This window comes from Cyprinodon tularosa, unplaced genomic scaffold, assembly GCF_016077235.1.
Source record: "Cyprinodon tularosa strain WSP-4 unplaced genomic scaffold, ASM1607723v1 ctg437, whole genome shotgun sequence".
NCBI classification, from domain to species: domain Eukaryota; kingdom Metazoa; phylum Chordata; class Actinopteri; order Cyprinodontiformes; family Cyprinodontidae; genus Cyprinodon; species Cyprinodon tularosa.
In genome coordinates this window covers 105957-121812 of record NW_024039160.1, presented here as the reverse complement: position 1 = coordinate 121812, position 15856 = coordinate 105957, and the positions used below count along the sequence as shown (strand labels likewise).

Here is a 15856-nt window from a genome sequence, read left to right as displayed (position 1 = left end):
TCCTGTGCCAATTCTCCCTCTCACTTAATCTAATCATCACACCATTATTTCACTCCTCCTCCCTCAGACCTCCCTTTGCCTCCATCTCCATCTCCCCTCCACTCCAAACGCCCCCAGACCCAGTCTCTGCTTCAACCGAACAACAAGTAAAAAAAAAAAAAAAAAGGAAATGAGGGGCAAACTGATGACTCAGGCTCAGAACTAAATTATTTCTTCTTGATAAGCCTCTGGGGAATTTTCCATCAGATTATTTTATCATGTATTGTAGCTTTTCATCGACAAAGGAAAACCTTTGTAAATATCAAAGCAATCATGGGCAATGAAAAGTTGCTGAGACATAGTTGTTCAAAAACTATTTTATCATGATAACACATTTAATTACTTTACCCATTTTTGTACATCAAAAAAGGCAACTGTTAATAAGTGGAAAATTAAAAATGATGGGGGAAAGGAGTTGAGTATAGTGCTGTGGGGAGTTATTTAATCCTGACAAAGTGTCTGCAGAGTAATTAAATTAGACCAAGACTTTTCACTTTGCTACAGTGGAAAATTTGAGTAATGGACCTCAGATTAGAGTTTGTCAATCAAATAAAAAGACCCTGGTTCTATACCATTATAACAACGTTATATGGTCATTAAAGTTCAGTATTTTAAAGGCTCCAAGTGGTTTTGGGATACGTGACTAACTCAGTTTATTTGCAACATGAAGAAAAAATACGTCTAACAAGAACAAGTTTTTTTTGCCAGAACAGAGGATATTCCTCAACATCTTGTTTGCCGTTTCAAATCATATGTTTTTGCTTTCACTAAAACTCTGCAAGAATTTATCTCTGCCCTTCCTGATCCAACATGCAGAAATGAAACGGGCTGGAGAGGAAGCAGACTGTGACAGTGGAGAAGAGAGTGAGGAGAGCTGAGGTCATCTTGATCTACAGCTGTCTGAAGGAAAGGGTCAAAGGCTGACAGAAAGGCAATGCTCTCAGGGCCAATTGCATTTTAATCACACAAACAGGAGGGTGGGGGGGTATGTGTGTGGTGAAAGTCTTACCACAACATGTTGTCACTTACAGGTATTCACATCTGCTCAGAATAAGTCGTTTTCAAAGCTATGTTACAGCACGTTCTCATGCAGGTTTATGAGTGGAGTTTATATCTACTCTGCAATTCCAGCTGAACAGGCCTAGTTTTGCAGTGCATGACTTCAAAACAGACAAAAATGATTATTTGGACATAATTTCAGTCACAGCCTTTTGGGGGCACATATAGAGATTGCAGAGCAGTCAGCATGGAGGTAGAGCAACTGAAAGTAATTTTTTTTAAGGTAATTTATTTAAGTCCTTTATATCAAGACAAGATCTTGATTCACAGCTTGAATCAAGATCTAGTCTTTAGCAATATGGTCCTTTCGCTACATGGATGTGCTTTTATATGAACCAATCTACTCTTAGCTCTGATTTTATTACTCACGCTCCTCCTGGAGGGTGAACCTGAACAAGCCGTTTGTATCCTCTGAAAAAGCAATAGCATCCACACAGCATAATGAATTCTACTGTATATCTGATCGCCTCTAAAATAAGCTTGAAAAAGTTGTTAACTTCCAGGGGTTGGTTCCAAGAAGCCATCCCCAATTGGGCCTTTCCCCCTGAAGGTTCCAATCCTACCCCCCCCCCCCCAAAAAAACAGAAAAAAAAATAAATAAAAATTATAAAACTTCAACTCCAGCTTTCTAGACTGAACTTGATCAAGCTTGACCACGACATGGATGACTGAGAATCTTCGCAAATATCGTCCAAAATCAACTCTTAGGTAAATTAACAGCTCATTAATGGCATAGTTTTGGAAGACATGTCTCTATTATCATTTTTCTTCCTGACACATAAGATTCTCTCATGGTTGATAAATCATGTCGGTGCTAAATGGTTACATTTTCATGGCCCTCTCCAAGTATTTTGCATGATCTGATAGATAGCATAAATACAGTATATTTATGGTGCAAACAGGCTAAATGGATTGCACAAGTTATTTTCCTCGTGTCACAGATGCATCTAGTCAACAGGTTACCTTTGCTCGCATTATCGCATTTGCATGTCTTAATAAATGCAAACCTTTAGTAGATCTCATTGTTTTTTTTCATACAGATTGAAAAGCCACATTTTGGTTTCATCTGAGCAGAGCAGCCTTTGTGTCTTCCAAACATTTGAGCCAAATTGAAACAGAGCATAAAATTACTTTCTTTCTTTCTTTTAACAATGACTTTTCTTTGGCTGACCGATTTGGAAGGGGGTTTTGAAGAAAATATAAATTTCCATCCACGGCTCGGTTATATTATATAATTTTTCGTTGGTTTATAAAAAAAAATCCCAATAAAATACATTCAAGTTTGTGGTTGTAATGTAAAAAGTGGAAAAGAGTTCAAAGGTGTGTGAATACGTTTGCAAAATACAGTAATAATTCGGAAAAGGTTTTTTTTTTTATGTGAATTTGACAGCAGTAGAGAAGTTTTTAGATAGGAAAACCTTGAACTTCTAGCAAAACTCTTTTCACACTGTACAAACAAACAAACCCACCCAAAGGAAGAGAGAGTTGGGCTTCTGTGCTGTCAGTTACCACCTTGGGGGCCCTGAGGTGTCATAAATGTCTTCATATGCAACATAAATAGACAAGATGGTGTGAGGAAGGAAGTGGAAGATGAGGGATGCTTGTTAAAGTGATTTCATTGGACACAGCTACTCTCTATAACACCAAACTCACCACCACCTCAGATTCAGATTCTCAATACTACTTTCTTAGACAAAACATTTAAAATTGAATCTGTTTTTTCTCATGTTCAGTAACTTTAACCTAAAATAAACTTTAGTCTTGTGTTATAAATTAGTAGTTTTACCAAGAACAACCCAACCTCTGAATACAGCCCTCTGCAACCACAAGGGTTTTTGGTCGTGTATATTGCTTTGCTTTTGGCCTTGGGTGAGTGTGAACATAGTGTCGACACCCCACAGTGGCGAATTACTCGATATGCAAGGCCTTTTGTTAGAGTATATCTGGGAAATGTGTCCATTGATCCAAATATCTAAGTCCGTATTGCCAGTAAATATGGGTTAAAGACTGGCTAAATTTTCTCCTGGTGGTTAGAGAGCTGTGGTCACATCTGGACTCACTTTCTGGCTGCCTTCCTTGTTTTCCTTTCTCTCCTCATCACTGCCACCTCACCTGAGCTCCCTTGCTTTTTATTTACACCTCTCTAAATATGGCTCCCACCTTCCTCAAGTTCATTCTATCGTTATTTTGTATCTACAGGTGCTGGTCATAAAATTAGAATATCATGAAAAAGTAGATTGATTTCAGTAATTCCATTTAAAAAGTGAAACTTGTATATTATATTCATACATTACATACAAACTCATATATTTCAGATGTTTATTTTGTTTAATTTTGATGATTACAAATGACAACAAATGAAAATCTCAAATTCATCATATCAGAAAATTAGAATATTGTGAAAAGGTTCAAAATTGATGGCCCCTGGTGCCACACTCTAATCAGCTAATTAACTCAAACCACCTGCAAAAGCCTTTAAATGGTCTTTCAGTCTAGTTCTATAGGCTACACAATCATGGGGAAGACTGCTGACTTGACAGTTGTCCAAAAGACGACCATCGACACCTTGCACAAGGAGGGCAAGACACAAAAGGTCATCGCTAAAGAGGCTGGCTGTTCACAGAGCTCAGTGTCCAAGCACATTAATAGAGAGGCGAAGGGAAGGAAAAGATGTGGTCGAAAAAAGTGTACAAGCAAGAGAGATAACCGCACCCTGGAGAGGATTGTGAAACAAAACCCATTCAAAAATGTGGGGGAGATTCACAAAGAGTGGACTGCAGCTGGAGTGAGTGCTTCAAGAACCACCACACACAGACGTATGAAAGACATGGGTTTCTGCTGTCGCATTCCTTGTGTCAAGCCACTCTTGAACCACAGACAGCGTCAGAAGCGTCTTGCCTGGGCTAAAGAGAAACAGGACTGGACTGCTGGTGAGTGGTCCAAAGTCATGTTCTCTGATGAAAGTAAATTTTGCATTTCCTTTGGAAATCAAGGTCCCAGAGTCTGGAGGAAAAGAAGAGAGGCACTTCATCCACGTTGCTTGAAGTCCAGTGTAAAGTTTCCACAGTCAGTGATGGTTTGGGGTGCCATGTCATCTGCTGGTGTTGGTCCATTGTGTTTTCTGAGGTCCAGGGTCAACGCAGCCACATACCAGGAAGTTTTAGAGCACTTCATGCTTCCTGCAGCTGACCAACTTTTTGGAGATGCAGATTTCATTTTCCAACAGGACTTGGCACCTGCACACAGTGCCAAAGCTACCAGTACCTGGTTGAAGGACCATGGTATCCCTGTTCTTAATTGGCCAGCAAACTCTCCTGACCTTAACCCCATAGAAAATCTATGGGGTATTGTGAAGAAGAAGATGCAATACACCAGACCCAACAATTCAGAAGAGCTAAAAGCCACTATTAGAGCAACCTGGGCTATCATAACACCTGAGCAGTGCCACAGACTGATCGACTCCATGCCACGCCGCATTGCTGCAGTAATACAGGCCAAAGGAGGCCCAACTAAATACTGAGTGCTGTACATGCTCATACTTTTCATGTTCATACTTTTCAGTTGGCCAACATTTCTATAAATCCTTTGTTTTTATTGGTCTTCAGTAATATTCTAATTTTCTGATATGATGAATTTGAGATTTTCATTTGTTGTCATTTGTAATCATCAAAATTAAACAAAATAAACATCTGAAATATATGAGTTTGTATGTAATGTATGAATATAATATACAAGTTTCACTTTTTAAATGGAATTACTGAAATCAATCTACTTTTTCATGATATTCTAATTTTATGACCAGCACCTGTATTTACCACTTCTTTTGTCATTTTTCCATCCCTGGTCCCCTTTGGTTATCTTTAAACCTGATCAAATATCTCTGCTCGGAAGCTTGCTGATGCAAGGCCTGAGCTTTCCATCTTACCTGCTGTTTGAGCTGCTGAACCAGGCTATCCTTCTCCCTCTTCAGGGCTGCCACCTCTTCCTGGGTTCTCTTCTTTTTGGATGAGGAGAGCTCCAGCAGGGCGATGTTGGCATCCTTCTCGCTTATGGCAGCCAGCAGCGCTTCTTGCCTGTGAAGAAAACAATCCAGGGTAGATATTTTATATTAAAATTTTCTTTGAAATATATTATCCAGAGCAGATTAGGATAAATGAATAGTTCATGCAAAGATATATAAAGGAAAGTTGTAACTTCATGAGGTATTGACCTCCTAAGGTCAATTCAAGTGAATCTCAGCCTGAAACTTTTAGAAACATTAACCTGAAATATTTCAATATGTTAGGACTATTATTATTTGAACACAAAAATTATTTAAAACCCTTACTTTAGCATCGACAAAGTCTAAAAGCAGCATTTGGTATTTGTGCCTGTTTCTTTACCTGATGGAGCTCTCAGGTCATTATTTTTATTGTATGGCAGTCATTAATGTTTAAATGGTAGTTTCCCTTATATGGTAATTTAGGTGTAGATAGTTTAGGTATGAAAACCTTAAAACTGAATAGTATTTAATCCCTTTCTTAATTATTATTATTTTCCCACATAATGAAATACAAATAAAAACTAAGAAGCAAAATAAATATAATAATCAAAACATGAAAACATTTTTGATTTAGAACCAAGATAACATGAGTTGAGTAATTTCGACTTCATTGACTATATTTTGAAATACAGGAAGATGATTCTGGGCTTCAGTGCAGCTCATTTCGGATCATACAGTAACCTTGATATGTTTGAAAAATGTGTTTCTTTCTAACCTCCAACGTGAAGTGGCGGGTCTTTTAAAAAATGTGGAAAAATCCTCCACAATATCTTTAACTTTATAATGGGATGTCTAATACTCAGTTGTGCATCTCATAATTTTTACATGATGTGTTTTAATGCAATTTTATTCTGAATAATAAAAGGAGCATTTGTTTATTTTATTATAAATAAAGATTTTTTTATGTTGCTTCTTGCTTTTACCCTTCTGATCTATAAGCACATGAGAACCAGTTTAACCAATTAGTTGCTCCTCAGATGTAATGAGCTCTCTCATTGGTCCTTTTGCGAACCAAGTGTTGCAGTCTAACCAATCAGAGGACCAAAAGGGTCACAGAGAAGGTAAATATAGAGGGTGAAGTAAAAGGAAAAAAACAACTGCAGAAAGAAAATGCAAGAAAACAAGGAATAAGGAATTATCTTTTGTAATTGTGTGATTAAGAAAGGTATTTATAATCAGATATATGAGTGTTTAAATCTCAGATAAGCCAAAGCAGGCCCCATCTCCAGCCTTCCTGTCCCCATATAACTCTCCCTCCTAGTTTGATTGGGAAGCTGACAGATGAATAACATGAATAACATTCTTTGTGGCCTGAAAGCAACAAGCCGCATCAAATTCATCCCATCAAATTGCACCGAGTTAAGATCCAAGGCTGTTAATTCTCAGAATCAAATGTTTTCAGAGGGAATCTAAATCACCAGAGGAATTTTTACATTCCCACAAAGCTGAAGTAAGGGACACACACACATAAATACACTGAAAGCTAAACATTTCTAAAAGAGCGGACTTTAAAGAGCATAACAATAGGCAAGACTTTTAATAAACAAATAAACAGCCTCTACACAATGTTAAAATGCGAAAAGGTCTGCATATCAGGATAAATTATGTAGTTAATTTAAAAACCTTAAACAAACAAGAGTTGGTGAATACAACCGTTTTAAGACAGGTGTAAAGGCTGGGTTGCTTTAACAAACACCAGATTGTTAAGTGTGATTAGCCTCCTGCTGGTCAGTAATTTGACCAATAGAGGCTCCAGCTGAAGCAAGCTATAATCCAACATCTGAGTGTTTGTGGATGTGCTGGAAGGAGTCCGATAGCTCCAGCATGAGCGCGATATCAGGGCCGATCCTTTCGGTGCTGCTTGAGGAGCAAACATCGGACCTGACAGCAGAGCTGGGGATGTTCTGTTACATCAGGACATCCACAAACGTCTATCCCAGAAATGACAGAGATGAAAAAAATTAATTAATCAAATGAGATGCTGTTCATTCCAGTTTTGTTCCTTATGTATACCAGTCTTGCATAAACACTGACACAGCCTTGCAGGGAGGAATGCAGGGATGAAGACATCTAAATGGAGATAGATTGTGTGTTTGGACTAAAGAAAAAAAGAATCCTCGGTCAACCTCACCGACCACAGCTGTCAGTGGAAAAATCTCCCATCATGCATCTAAAAGTAAGCAACCCTCTTGGGTTGGTACATCAACTCTAAGATAGTGAGACATCTGTGAGAGAGATAAGGTTATATCTATAAAAAGTATTTCTGTTTGGACTATAAACAGAAAGTATTTAAACATTATCAGCACCTTAACATATATAACATATATTTTAGCACATAAGCTGTTGCATTTTATGAGTGTTCCTGCCTTCATTTAGCCGATTCAGATGGCTGAACAAACTGCACAGCTTATTTGCAATTTACTGAAGTCTTGTAATGAACCAATTTTTTTGTTCAAGGTGATCTTAACCAGACATGTATCCAAAACATGCAGGACATCAGTTTAAAAAGACTATTATTAACATTCTCCTAAATTACATACACACAACTCCTATTACATACACTGTACGTAATCTGGAAATATATATATATATATATATATATATATATATATATATATACATATATATAATTTTTACTATAATTTTAACTTAATTTAACTTAATACTTTTTTGCCCTGTAAGCTGCTGGTAACCTTAATTTCCGGAGGGAGTCTTCCCAAGGGATCAATAAAGTACTGTCTAAGTCTAACTCTAAGTCTTCTGATGTGTTGTTTGGAGTTAATAGACCTTTGAAGCCAGAAGTTCACACCTAAAAAGATTAAACATGTCTAGTTGTTGGTGCTATTGTACTTCACTCTAAAAAATGTAATTACTGGAGTTTGCTCAGACTGCAAATATATTTTACAGTAGCCCTGGTTTAAAAAACTTGGAAAGACTAGAGATTGGAAGGTGGAAGGAAGAAGGATGGAAGGAAGCATAAAGAAAAAAATGGATGAATGTTTTTCCATGCCAGTTTCCTGGTCCATTCAGGCCTAGAAAATATGTGAATGGAATTCCAGACGTTTTCAGACTGCAAGTAAACCCTCGTACATGAGGAGTCTATTACAATTAAACATCTGAGCTACTAATTATAATAAAAACAACATCTTTTAAATGCATGTGCATCAATCAGTGTTCCATCTATGCACTAACAAAATAGTTTTACACTCCTTTCTCTGGACTAAAAATACTAAAAGTGAATTGACAGCATCAGAGAAAAGATTCACACAAAGAAAGACTAATGGAATATTATTCTTATTAAAGCTAACAGAGCGTCTTTTATAGACTTTTATACCATATTTGAGTTACCTGCCAGTACTCGGCACGTATAAATTGCTGGTGATAATACTATATTCATTCCAGATGCACTTGTCTCATTCTGGGCCTCTCCCTTCATCTCTGTCAGACTCATACACAAACACATACTTAAGACACTGGACTTGGCCTCCTCAGCTTGCAAAGCTAAAACACGTGCTCTTGACAGGCGCTGGCTGCAGCTACTGCTGTTGCTATGTAATCAGAAAGACACTGTTTCCAGAGCAGCAATCTTTTGGTAAATTGTGAGATGAGTCGTGTGTCAGATGGCTTACAGAACTGCGTGCTCCTGGCACTGCCTGCAATATGTCATTATCACAGAAAGTAGAAAGGACAGCAGAGCGAGCAATGGGAGGATGAAAGATCCCAAGAGGATAAAGATCTTTAGATCTGAAACTCCTCTTTCAAGTCAAAGGAACAGAGCAGAATAAAGGAAGGGCCACTAAAAGTAACTAAAGAATCAAAGCTTTTTGAGAAGGTTCACTTCAAGATGCTCCCCTATTCACCTCAATCCTTTGTTTCAAATTCTAAACTTATCAACAAATCCAAGGAGAAATGTATTACTTTATGTTAGGACTGTCCTATACAGTAGTAGGTCTGAATACCCAGAATGCCGAATGGCCGACTAATAACCACGCACAAGCTTCTAGACAACATTTCTATGAGCAGTGCGCTTGTGCTTTGAGAAGGTTGCAAGTATCCAGTTGGATCCCCAAAGCCTGCACTCTGGGTCCCTGAGCAGGACTTTTAACCTCAAACTGCTCCCTGGGCGCCGCACAATGGCAGCCCACTGCTCCCCAAGGGGATTGGATATATATCTCCAGTGTGAGATCAATAAAGTTCAATAAAAAAATTTAAAAAACACAAGTTAAACATACATAAAATAAAAAACTGTGAAAAAGTTCTATGCAACATAAAGAAGGTGACCAACAATTTTTTTCATCTGACCTTTTATTGTATTTAAACCAAAAAATGATCGTTCATTGTTTTCAATGCAATTTAAACATGGAACACTCACAAACAAAGAAGGAAAGAATTCTATAGATACAATATTTAAATCTTTGGCGCTCAGACCTCGGCACGAAACAGCAGTGCTGAAGTTTTACTTTAATCTCAGGCATGAGCTGATGAATGAGAAGGAGGATAATTACCCCCAGACCTGGAGCTGGTGGTGGAACGGAGATAGAATGAAGATGAATAACGGCTTGAATGAGGCACCGGTTCATATGAACGGAGTTAAGCAAGCATGGAGCGACAGTGGAGAGAAAAAACAAATCTCTGGCAGAACCAGGCTCAACATGGCAGTCTTCTGCAGGGCAGGTTGGGGATGCCTCCTGAATGCAGTAAAACCAGATGAATCGTCTGATAGAAGGAGGGCGGAAGCAGAGTGAAGAAGGGGACAGATGGAACTTTTGATAGAGGTGGAGAAATGGATGGAGGAGGGTTGAATCAAGGACATGGAATTCAAGTCCTACATTGCAGGCCAACTTAAAGGATGCTTGGTTGGGTAGAAGGCTGGGTTGTGAATAAAAAAGTAATTTAAACTATTGCTTTAGAACGAGGCATGGAGTTTCCAAATGCCAGATATGTGCATGCTAGGTTAACTGGACACTTTAAATATACAGTATGAGTGCCTGCATGCAGGATTAAGACATGAAGACCCTAAACAGAAAGTACTTTCAGCTGACACCGTTTTAAAGAGATGAAAAAACTTCATACACCCATTAACACACAGGTTTGTATGCCTTGCTTTTAACAAGGAAGAGCTAAAGCTACAAATGAAGCAAAAGCCTTAAACAAGCTTTAAAAGTCACGCAAAATAAATCTAGTTTATTATTTACTAATCTCTTGATGCTGCTTAAAAGTGTAAAATCCCTTTCAGAGCAGAAATACCCAGAATTTCATGAGTGTTTATATAAAAATTTTATAGCCAACTTGTAACAGGCTGCAAAATGTTCCCAACAGTTGGTAAAAGTGGCATAAAGTAAGGCTATCAGGTGTTTATAGGAACATTTCATAGGTTAGTCACACTTTACCAGGTTTGAGTTTATATTTCTACTCTCGTCCCACTTCTGACTTTAAGCCTAAAGCACATCTTACTCTGGTCTCCTTCTCTCTCTTAACGCCGCCATCTTAGTAACTTTCTGAATCGTTCCACTTTTTCCACCTCTCTATCTGTAAAATAGGTTGGGGGGGGCAGATTCTTTCCGTTATTCTCCAGTCGTGTGCCATGATGTCATCGCTGCGGCGACAGGGTAGACAGTAAGCAGAAATACACAAATGCACCAGGCACCTGACCCCAGCCCTAACACACACACACCGACACGCAGATGCAAAGGCAATCTCCTTCCTCCAACCACTTAAGGTCTCCCACTTTATCAGAGACCCTAATGCTTGGTCTTAGATCACTGGCATATTTCTACTCACACACTAAAGCTGCTTCACATGTATGCTGTCTTATCGCTTTCATGCAGTTAACATTGACTGCAATCTGCAGTGTTTAAGTTGTGCTCAAAGGGATGTGTGTTCACAGGTTGTATTTTAACCTCCTGTGCACATCGGTGTCCATGATGGTGTGTTCCTGCATGTGTGTATAGTAGATTTGAGTCCAGGGTGACATTAGCCAGCCTCTGTCTAAAACTAACAAATCTATTCTAGAATTAATCCCCTTTCTCTGCTCTCGGTTTCTGGCTCAACAAAACAACAATCCATTGTTTTCTCTGATACCTTCTGCTCCAGTTCACACAAAACACTGAATGCAGACCACCAGACTTTTACTTTTAAAGACTATTATGTGTGATCGACTAACTAATCGTCCTGATGTCTGATAAAGAAAGGTTCTCTTCTCACGTTACACATAGAAAAATAAACAGTTAACGCTTCCACATTTCTTTAAATAGACATTCACAAGTCAGATATTTTCTTACTTGAAGTGAAATCAGTCTCTATTGACTAAAAGTAATCTTTCCTGGTGAATGCATGAAATATCTTCCTATTTCAATTATTAAACCAGACTTTTTGGATAAAAGGTACCACCTATTTTACAGCCCAAATGATGAAGCGTAACAACATATTCAAACACTAAAAGGGTCGTTCTTACTAAAAGCCTATAATACTGCATTGTTGCGTTTAGCAGATATGAGCCCTCTACACATTTTTTAGCAAACTTAAGATGTTAAACTTTCCTCATAACCTAAATAACTATGAATAATAAAAAAAATGGTAGAATTAAATAATCAAAAAGACAAACATGAAGTGCTTTATTTTTAAGAACTTCGGGCATGTCTGGTGAAACATTCATCATCTGGTCATTTTTTGCTCATAGGCCTTCACTATGCAGCACATTATGGACATTTAAGGCTTTTCTTCAACTTAGTCAAATGTAATAAATTGTTTGGTTTTGTTAAGAATGAAATCTGTAGATTTGACTTTGAGTTCTGCAACCGATTGGGGAAAAAATGCAAATATTTAAAGATATAATTATTAATATTTATAAAAGCAACCTGAACCTGCATTTATCTTTCTATAAGATTTTTCAAATGATCTAACACTTAATGAAAACACGTCCAAGTGAAAAAGCAGCTTTCATTGTATTCTGATTTTTCAAAGAACTAAAGATTTATTTTGTTTGGATTCTTATCATGATAGCGCAAAGATGTCTGCCTCCATGGCTGCGAGACCCGCTCCTATGTAATTATAAATAACGAATTCTAAGGCAACGCAAATATTAAGGTTAAGAGGCTGAGCTCGTAGATGATGATAAATAACATAGTTATGTATAATATATTACATTTCTGACTGTATATCCCTGTAATTATTACACACTGTAGCTTTAAAAAAACGGAAACAAAACTGGAGTCTCAAAGATGATGATGTCTCTGATCTGAGCTTTAAAGGCACACTATGCAACATTTTTCAGTTAATTAATGTGTTCCATAACGTTATGGATGATTAAATGAGTCATTTCAGGTTGAACAAAGGTATTCTCGGCCGCCCTGGTGGTCTGTGGGGGAAATACTGCACTTGCAACTGCAGGAGCACCGACCCGCACCCACAGGCTCAGAAGTCTCGTGAGAGTCAGTCTTGCTTTACAGCGAGAACTGCTACACCCACCCAGTTAAAAGCATTCTCGTTGCTAGCACAGTGGCAATCTTTGTGCAGTAATGCTACGTTCACGCAGCAAAAGCACGTCTGCTGCTTCATTTTTGCTGCTTGTACCAGTTTGTTCTGACGCGCGGCTGAAGCAGCTTTGCTGCTTTGGCTGCGCGGTGCAAAAGTGTGTCTGACGCGCGTTGGGCGGAGCTTCACTAACCTTTCTCTGCCTTGTAGCTATATTTGCTGTGATCAGTGGGAATAAAGTAGTTTTAATATGTGTTTAAGTGAGAAAATACACCTGAAAACGTAATCAGTGCAGTCAGTTCATTCAGATTATTATCCTGCCTTCAATATTTTTTCTGTCGGAGCCGCTCAGACCCCCACATACCAGGGATGCGCCGAAAGTATGGATCCCTTCATCAGCAGCGGTTCACCGCGGCAGCTGGTAGGTGTTTTTCATCTAAATAATCCAAACTGCATATTCTGCCGGCAGATTTCTGCATTTTAAGTTAATTTAGGCGTCAATAAACTGTTTAAGAGGAGTGATCATCAGCCCTGTGTCTCTCTCCCTGCGTTAAACGCGCCCGATGCGCTGCTTCAGCTGCTCAGACGTGCTGCGCCTGGTGCTCAAAACGCGCCGCTGGACCTTTTGCTGCGCCTTGACGCGCGTCAACCATTGACTTTGCATGTAAACTCGCTGCTTCTGTCGCGCCAGCTATGTCCAGTGTGAACGCAGCATTAGTCATTCGCTGCTAAGCTCAAAACAACCGCGCCTGGCTTGACGGAGAAACCAGGAGAACAGCTGAGCATATTTACGACAGTGCACTTTTACTTTCGCCCTCTGGGGGGAGCCTCGCTGGAAAATCAACACCGGTTGCATAGTGTACCTTTAAAACAGAACCAAACAATTTGAGAACAAAAACACTTTGGTAGTATATGTGAAAGCCAACATTAAACACAAAAAAAAGGAAATGGATGTTTGGAGATTTTTTTCTTTGTTGAAAGCTTTCAGTAATGCAATAAACAGTTAAAGTCTATTACTTTTTTCATTTAATTTTGATCTAAATCAGTAGTTAATATGTACATTTTCCAATAAATATTTCTTCTAATCCTCTTTGCCAATTTCCAAAGCTTCTAATAGGGGCAGTGTGATAGTATGAGGCTAAATCTCTTAATGGAAGAACAAGTTTGATTAGCAATGGGGCTGCTCAGTGGGGCAGTGGGTAGCACTGCTGTCTTGCAGCAGGAAGGGCTTGATTCCCAGCCTGTTGTCTTTCTGCATGGAGTTTGCATGTTCTCCCTGAGCATGCGTGGGTTCTCTCCGGGTACTCCGGCTTCCTCCCACAGTCCAAAAACTTGACCGTTAGGCTAATTGGCTCTTCTAAAGTCCCCTTAGGTGTGAGTGTGTGTCTGCTATGGACTGCCGACCTGTCCAGGGTGTACACCGCTTCTCGCCCGTAGACAGCTGGAGATAGGCACCCGCACCCCTCGCGACCCCACTTGGGATTAAGCGTGTTGGAAAATGGATGGAAGTTTGATTAGCAATAAAGGCAACCTCAGTATAGAGAGATATTGCCTTGTGCTTTCAACCCAGTGACAATCCCATAATTCCAATCTTAGGAAGTAAACTCATCATGCAAGATATCACTCCTGGCCTACTCAGATCAGAAGCTACCTCCAGAACCTGGGAGCAGACACGATGGTCTGCTGGCCTACAGCGATAAACTCAACCCCCCTTTAACACTAATTTGCATTATCCATGATATGCAGTTTGTTCTACAGATGGATTCCTGGTTAAGGAAACCAAGCTGATGACTAGCATTAGAAAAGTGATGAGGTTGCTGTGATCAGTTAACCACAAACATTCGATGGCCCTTAGAAAAACTGCTTTGTTTCCTAGACCAATCTAATCAATGACGCCAAACAAGAGTCAATGATTTGCTTGGAATTACTAAAAAAAAAGATCCATAAACTCAATTTACCTGCTCGACCCATTGTTGCATTTTCCTTACACATGTGACTCCATACAGGAGGATTAAACAAACCTAGAGAATAAAGTTAGATTTATTGCCAATGAGCATTTTTATTCAAAAATCTTTTTCTTTCAGAGCAGATTTTAGTTCCAGTTCTTTCCTTTGTCTCTGCCCGTCTCATTTTCCCCCTTTCACACATATCAGCACACACACACTCACACATTTGACTAGTTTTTAGTCTCCTGAGTGAAATCCTGCAGAGAAGTATTTCTCGCCCAGCTGACAGCTTTTGACCTGCGGCATACAACCAGCGAGCAGTGAGCCAGCTCCCCTCCATTCTTATCTGCACTAAAACAATACCCTTTTTCTCTCCATCTCCCACAGACTCAAACCCTCACAGACATCATGGATTTAATTTATGCAGCAAAAATATACATGCAAAATGAAGTGGGTAGTCCTGGTTGCTTGGTGCTTTGCCTCCAGATTAACTCCCTCTAACAGGATCTCAGGGAAACTCCCCAACAACTACCGTTGCACCCTGTTTTATAGCCCGACTAGAGTAAAACACATCCCAGCGGGTCTTTATGGAACATGTGTTATAGCCCGTCTGCCATGTGAGCGGCATCAAAGTGAAGAGATCCAATAAAGCTCTGGTTTATTGTTGAGTGTTAACTGTAGCTGAGCTCCATCATTAAGTTTCCCTGCAGTGGTTTAAAACAGAGCTTATTAAAGAAAACTATCAACAACTAACATAATAATTACATGCGTTTAGAACTTTAAAGCTGGGCCACGCTGCACATAAAACACACAAAAGGACTAAAAGCCTGAAAGAAGATGAAATGATTATATATGAAAGCAGGTACTGTAAGAATAACTGATTCTCATCAAGTTTTAACTGATCTGAAAAGTTTACTTGTTTAAGAAGTATAAGAGTTAAAAGATGGTAAAAAAATATATTGTCGACAATCTGGTCTTAAACTACTTTCTTTACAATTCACAGTAGTTTGGGGTTTAAGGTTCTCGTTCTGCTTCAATGCAAACCTCTGTTCTCATCCAAAGCGTTTTGCAGACACTAAATGCCTTATTTTTAATTCCATCATTCCAGTAACTTTAACTAGATTCCCTATAATATATAAATCTTTTATTTGCTATTATCTTTCATCATTTATCCTGTATTATAACCCCAGTAATATATAACCCAGACCCTAACTTTCCTATAATCTGTATATAGTTTTCATATTTATCTTATTTTAATTTTATTTATTCATTTCACAGAGAGTGTACATTAAAAAGC

General features: G+C 38.8%; 1 protein-coding gene across 13 annotated transcripts in view; it reads right to left on the bottom strand.

Moving 5' to 3' along the window:
- The window catches only part of LOC119792970 (ELKS/Rab6-interacting/CAST family member 1-like), a 163860-nt gene that overhangs the window by 42508 nt on the left and 105496 nt on the right, over positions 1-15856 (bottom strand). For all 13 annotated transcript variants that reach the window (XR_005282049.1, XR_005282050.1, XR_005282051.1 and 10 more), the window contains one exon: positions 5024-5171. Coding sequence is in view for 10 of the 13 variants with exons in the window: in XM_038299841.1 (XP_038155769.1) it covers positions 5024-5171 (148 nt within the window). In the remaining 3 variants the exon portion in view is untranslated. The remainder of the gene's footprint in view (positions 1-5023; positions 5172-15856) is intronic.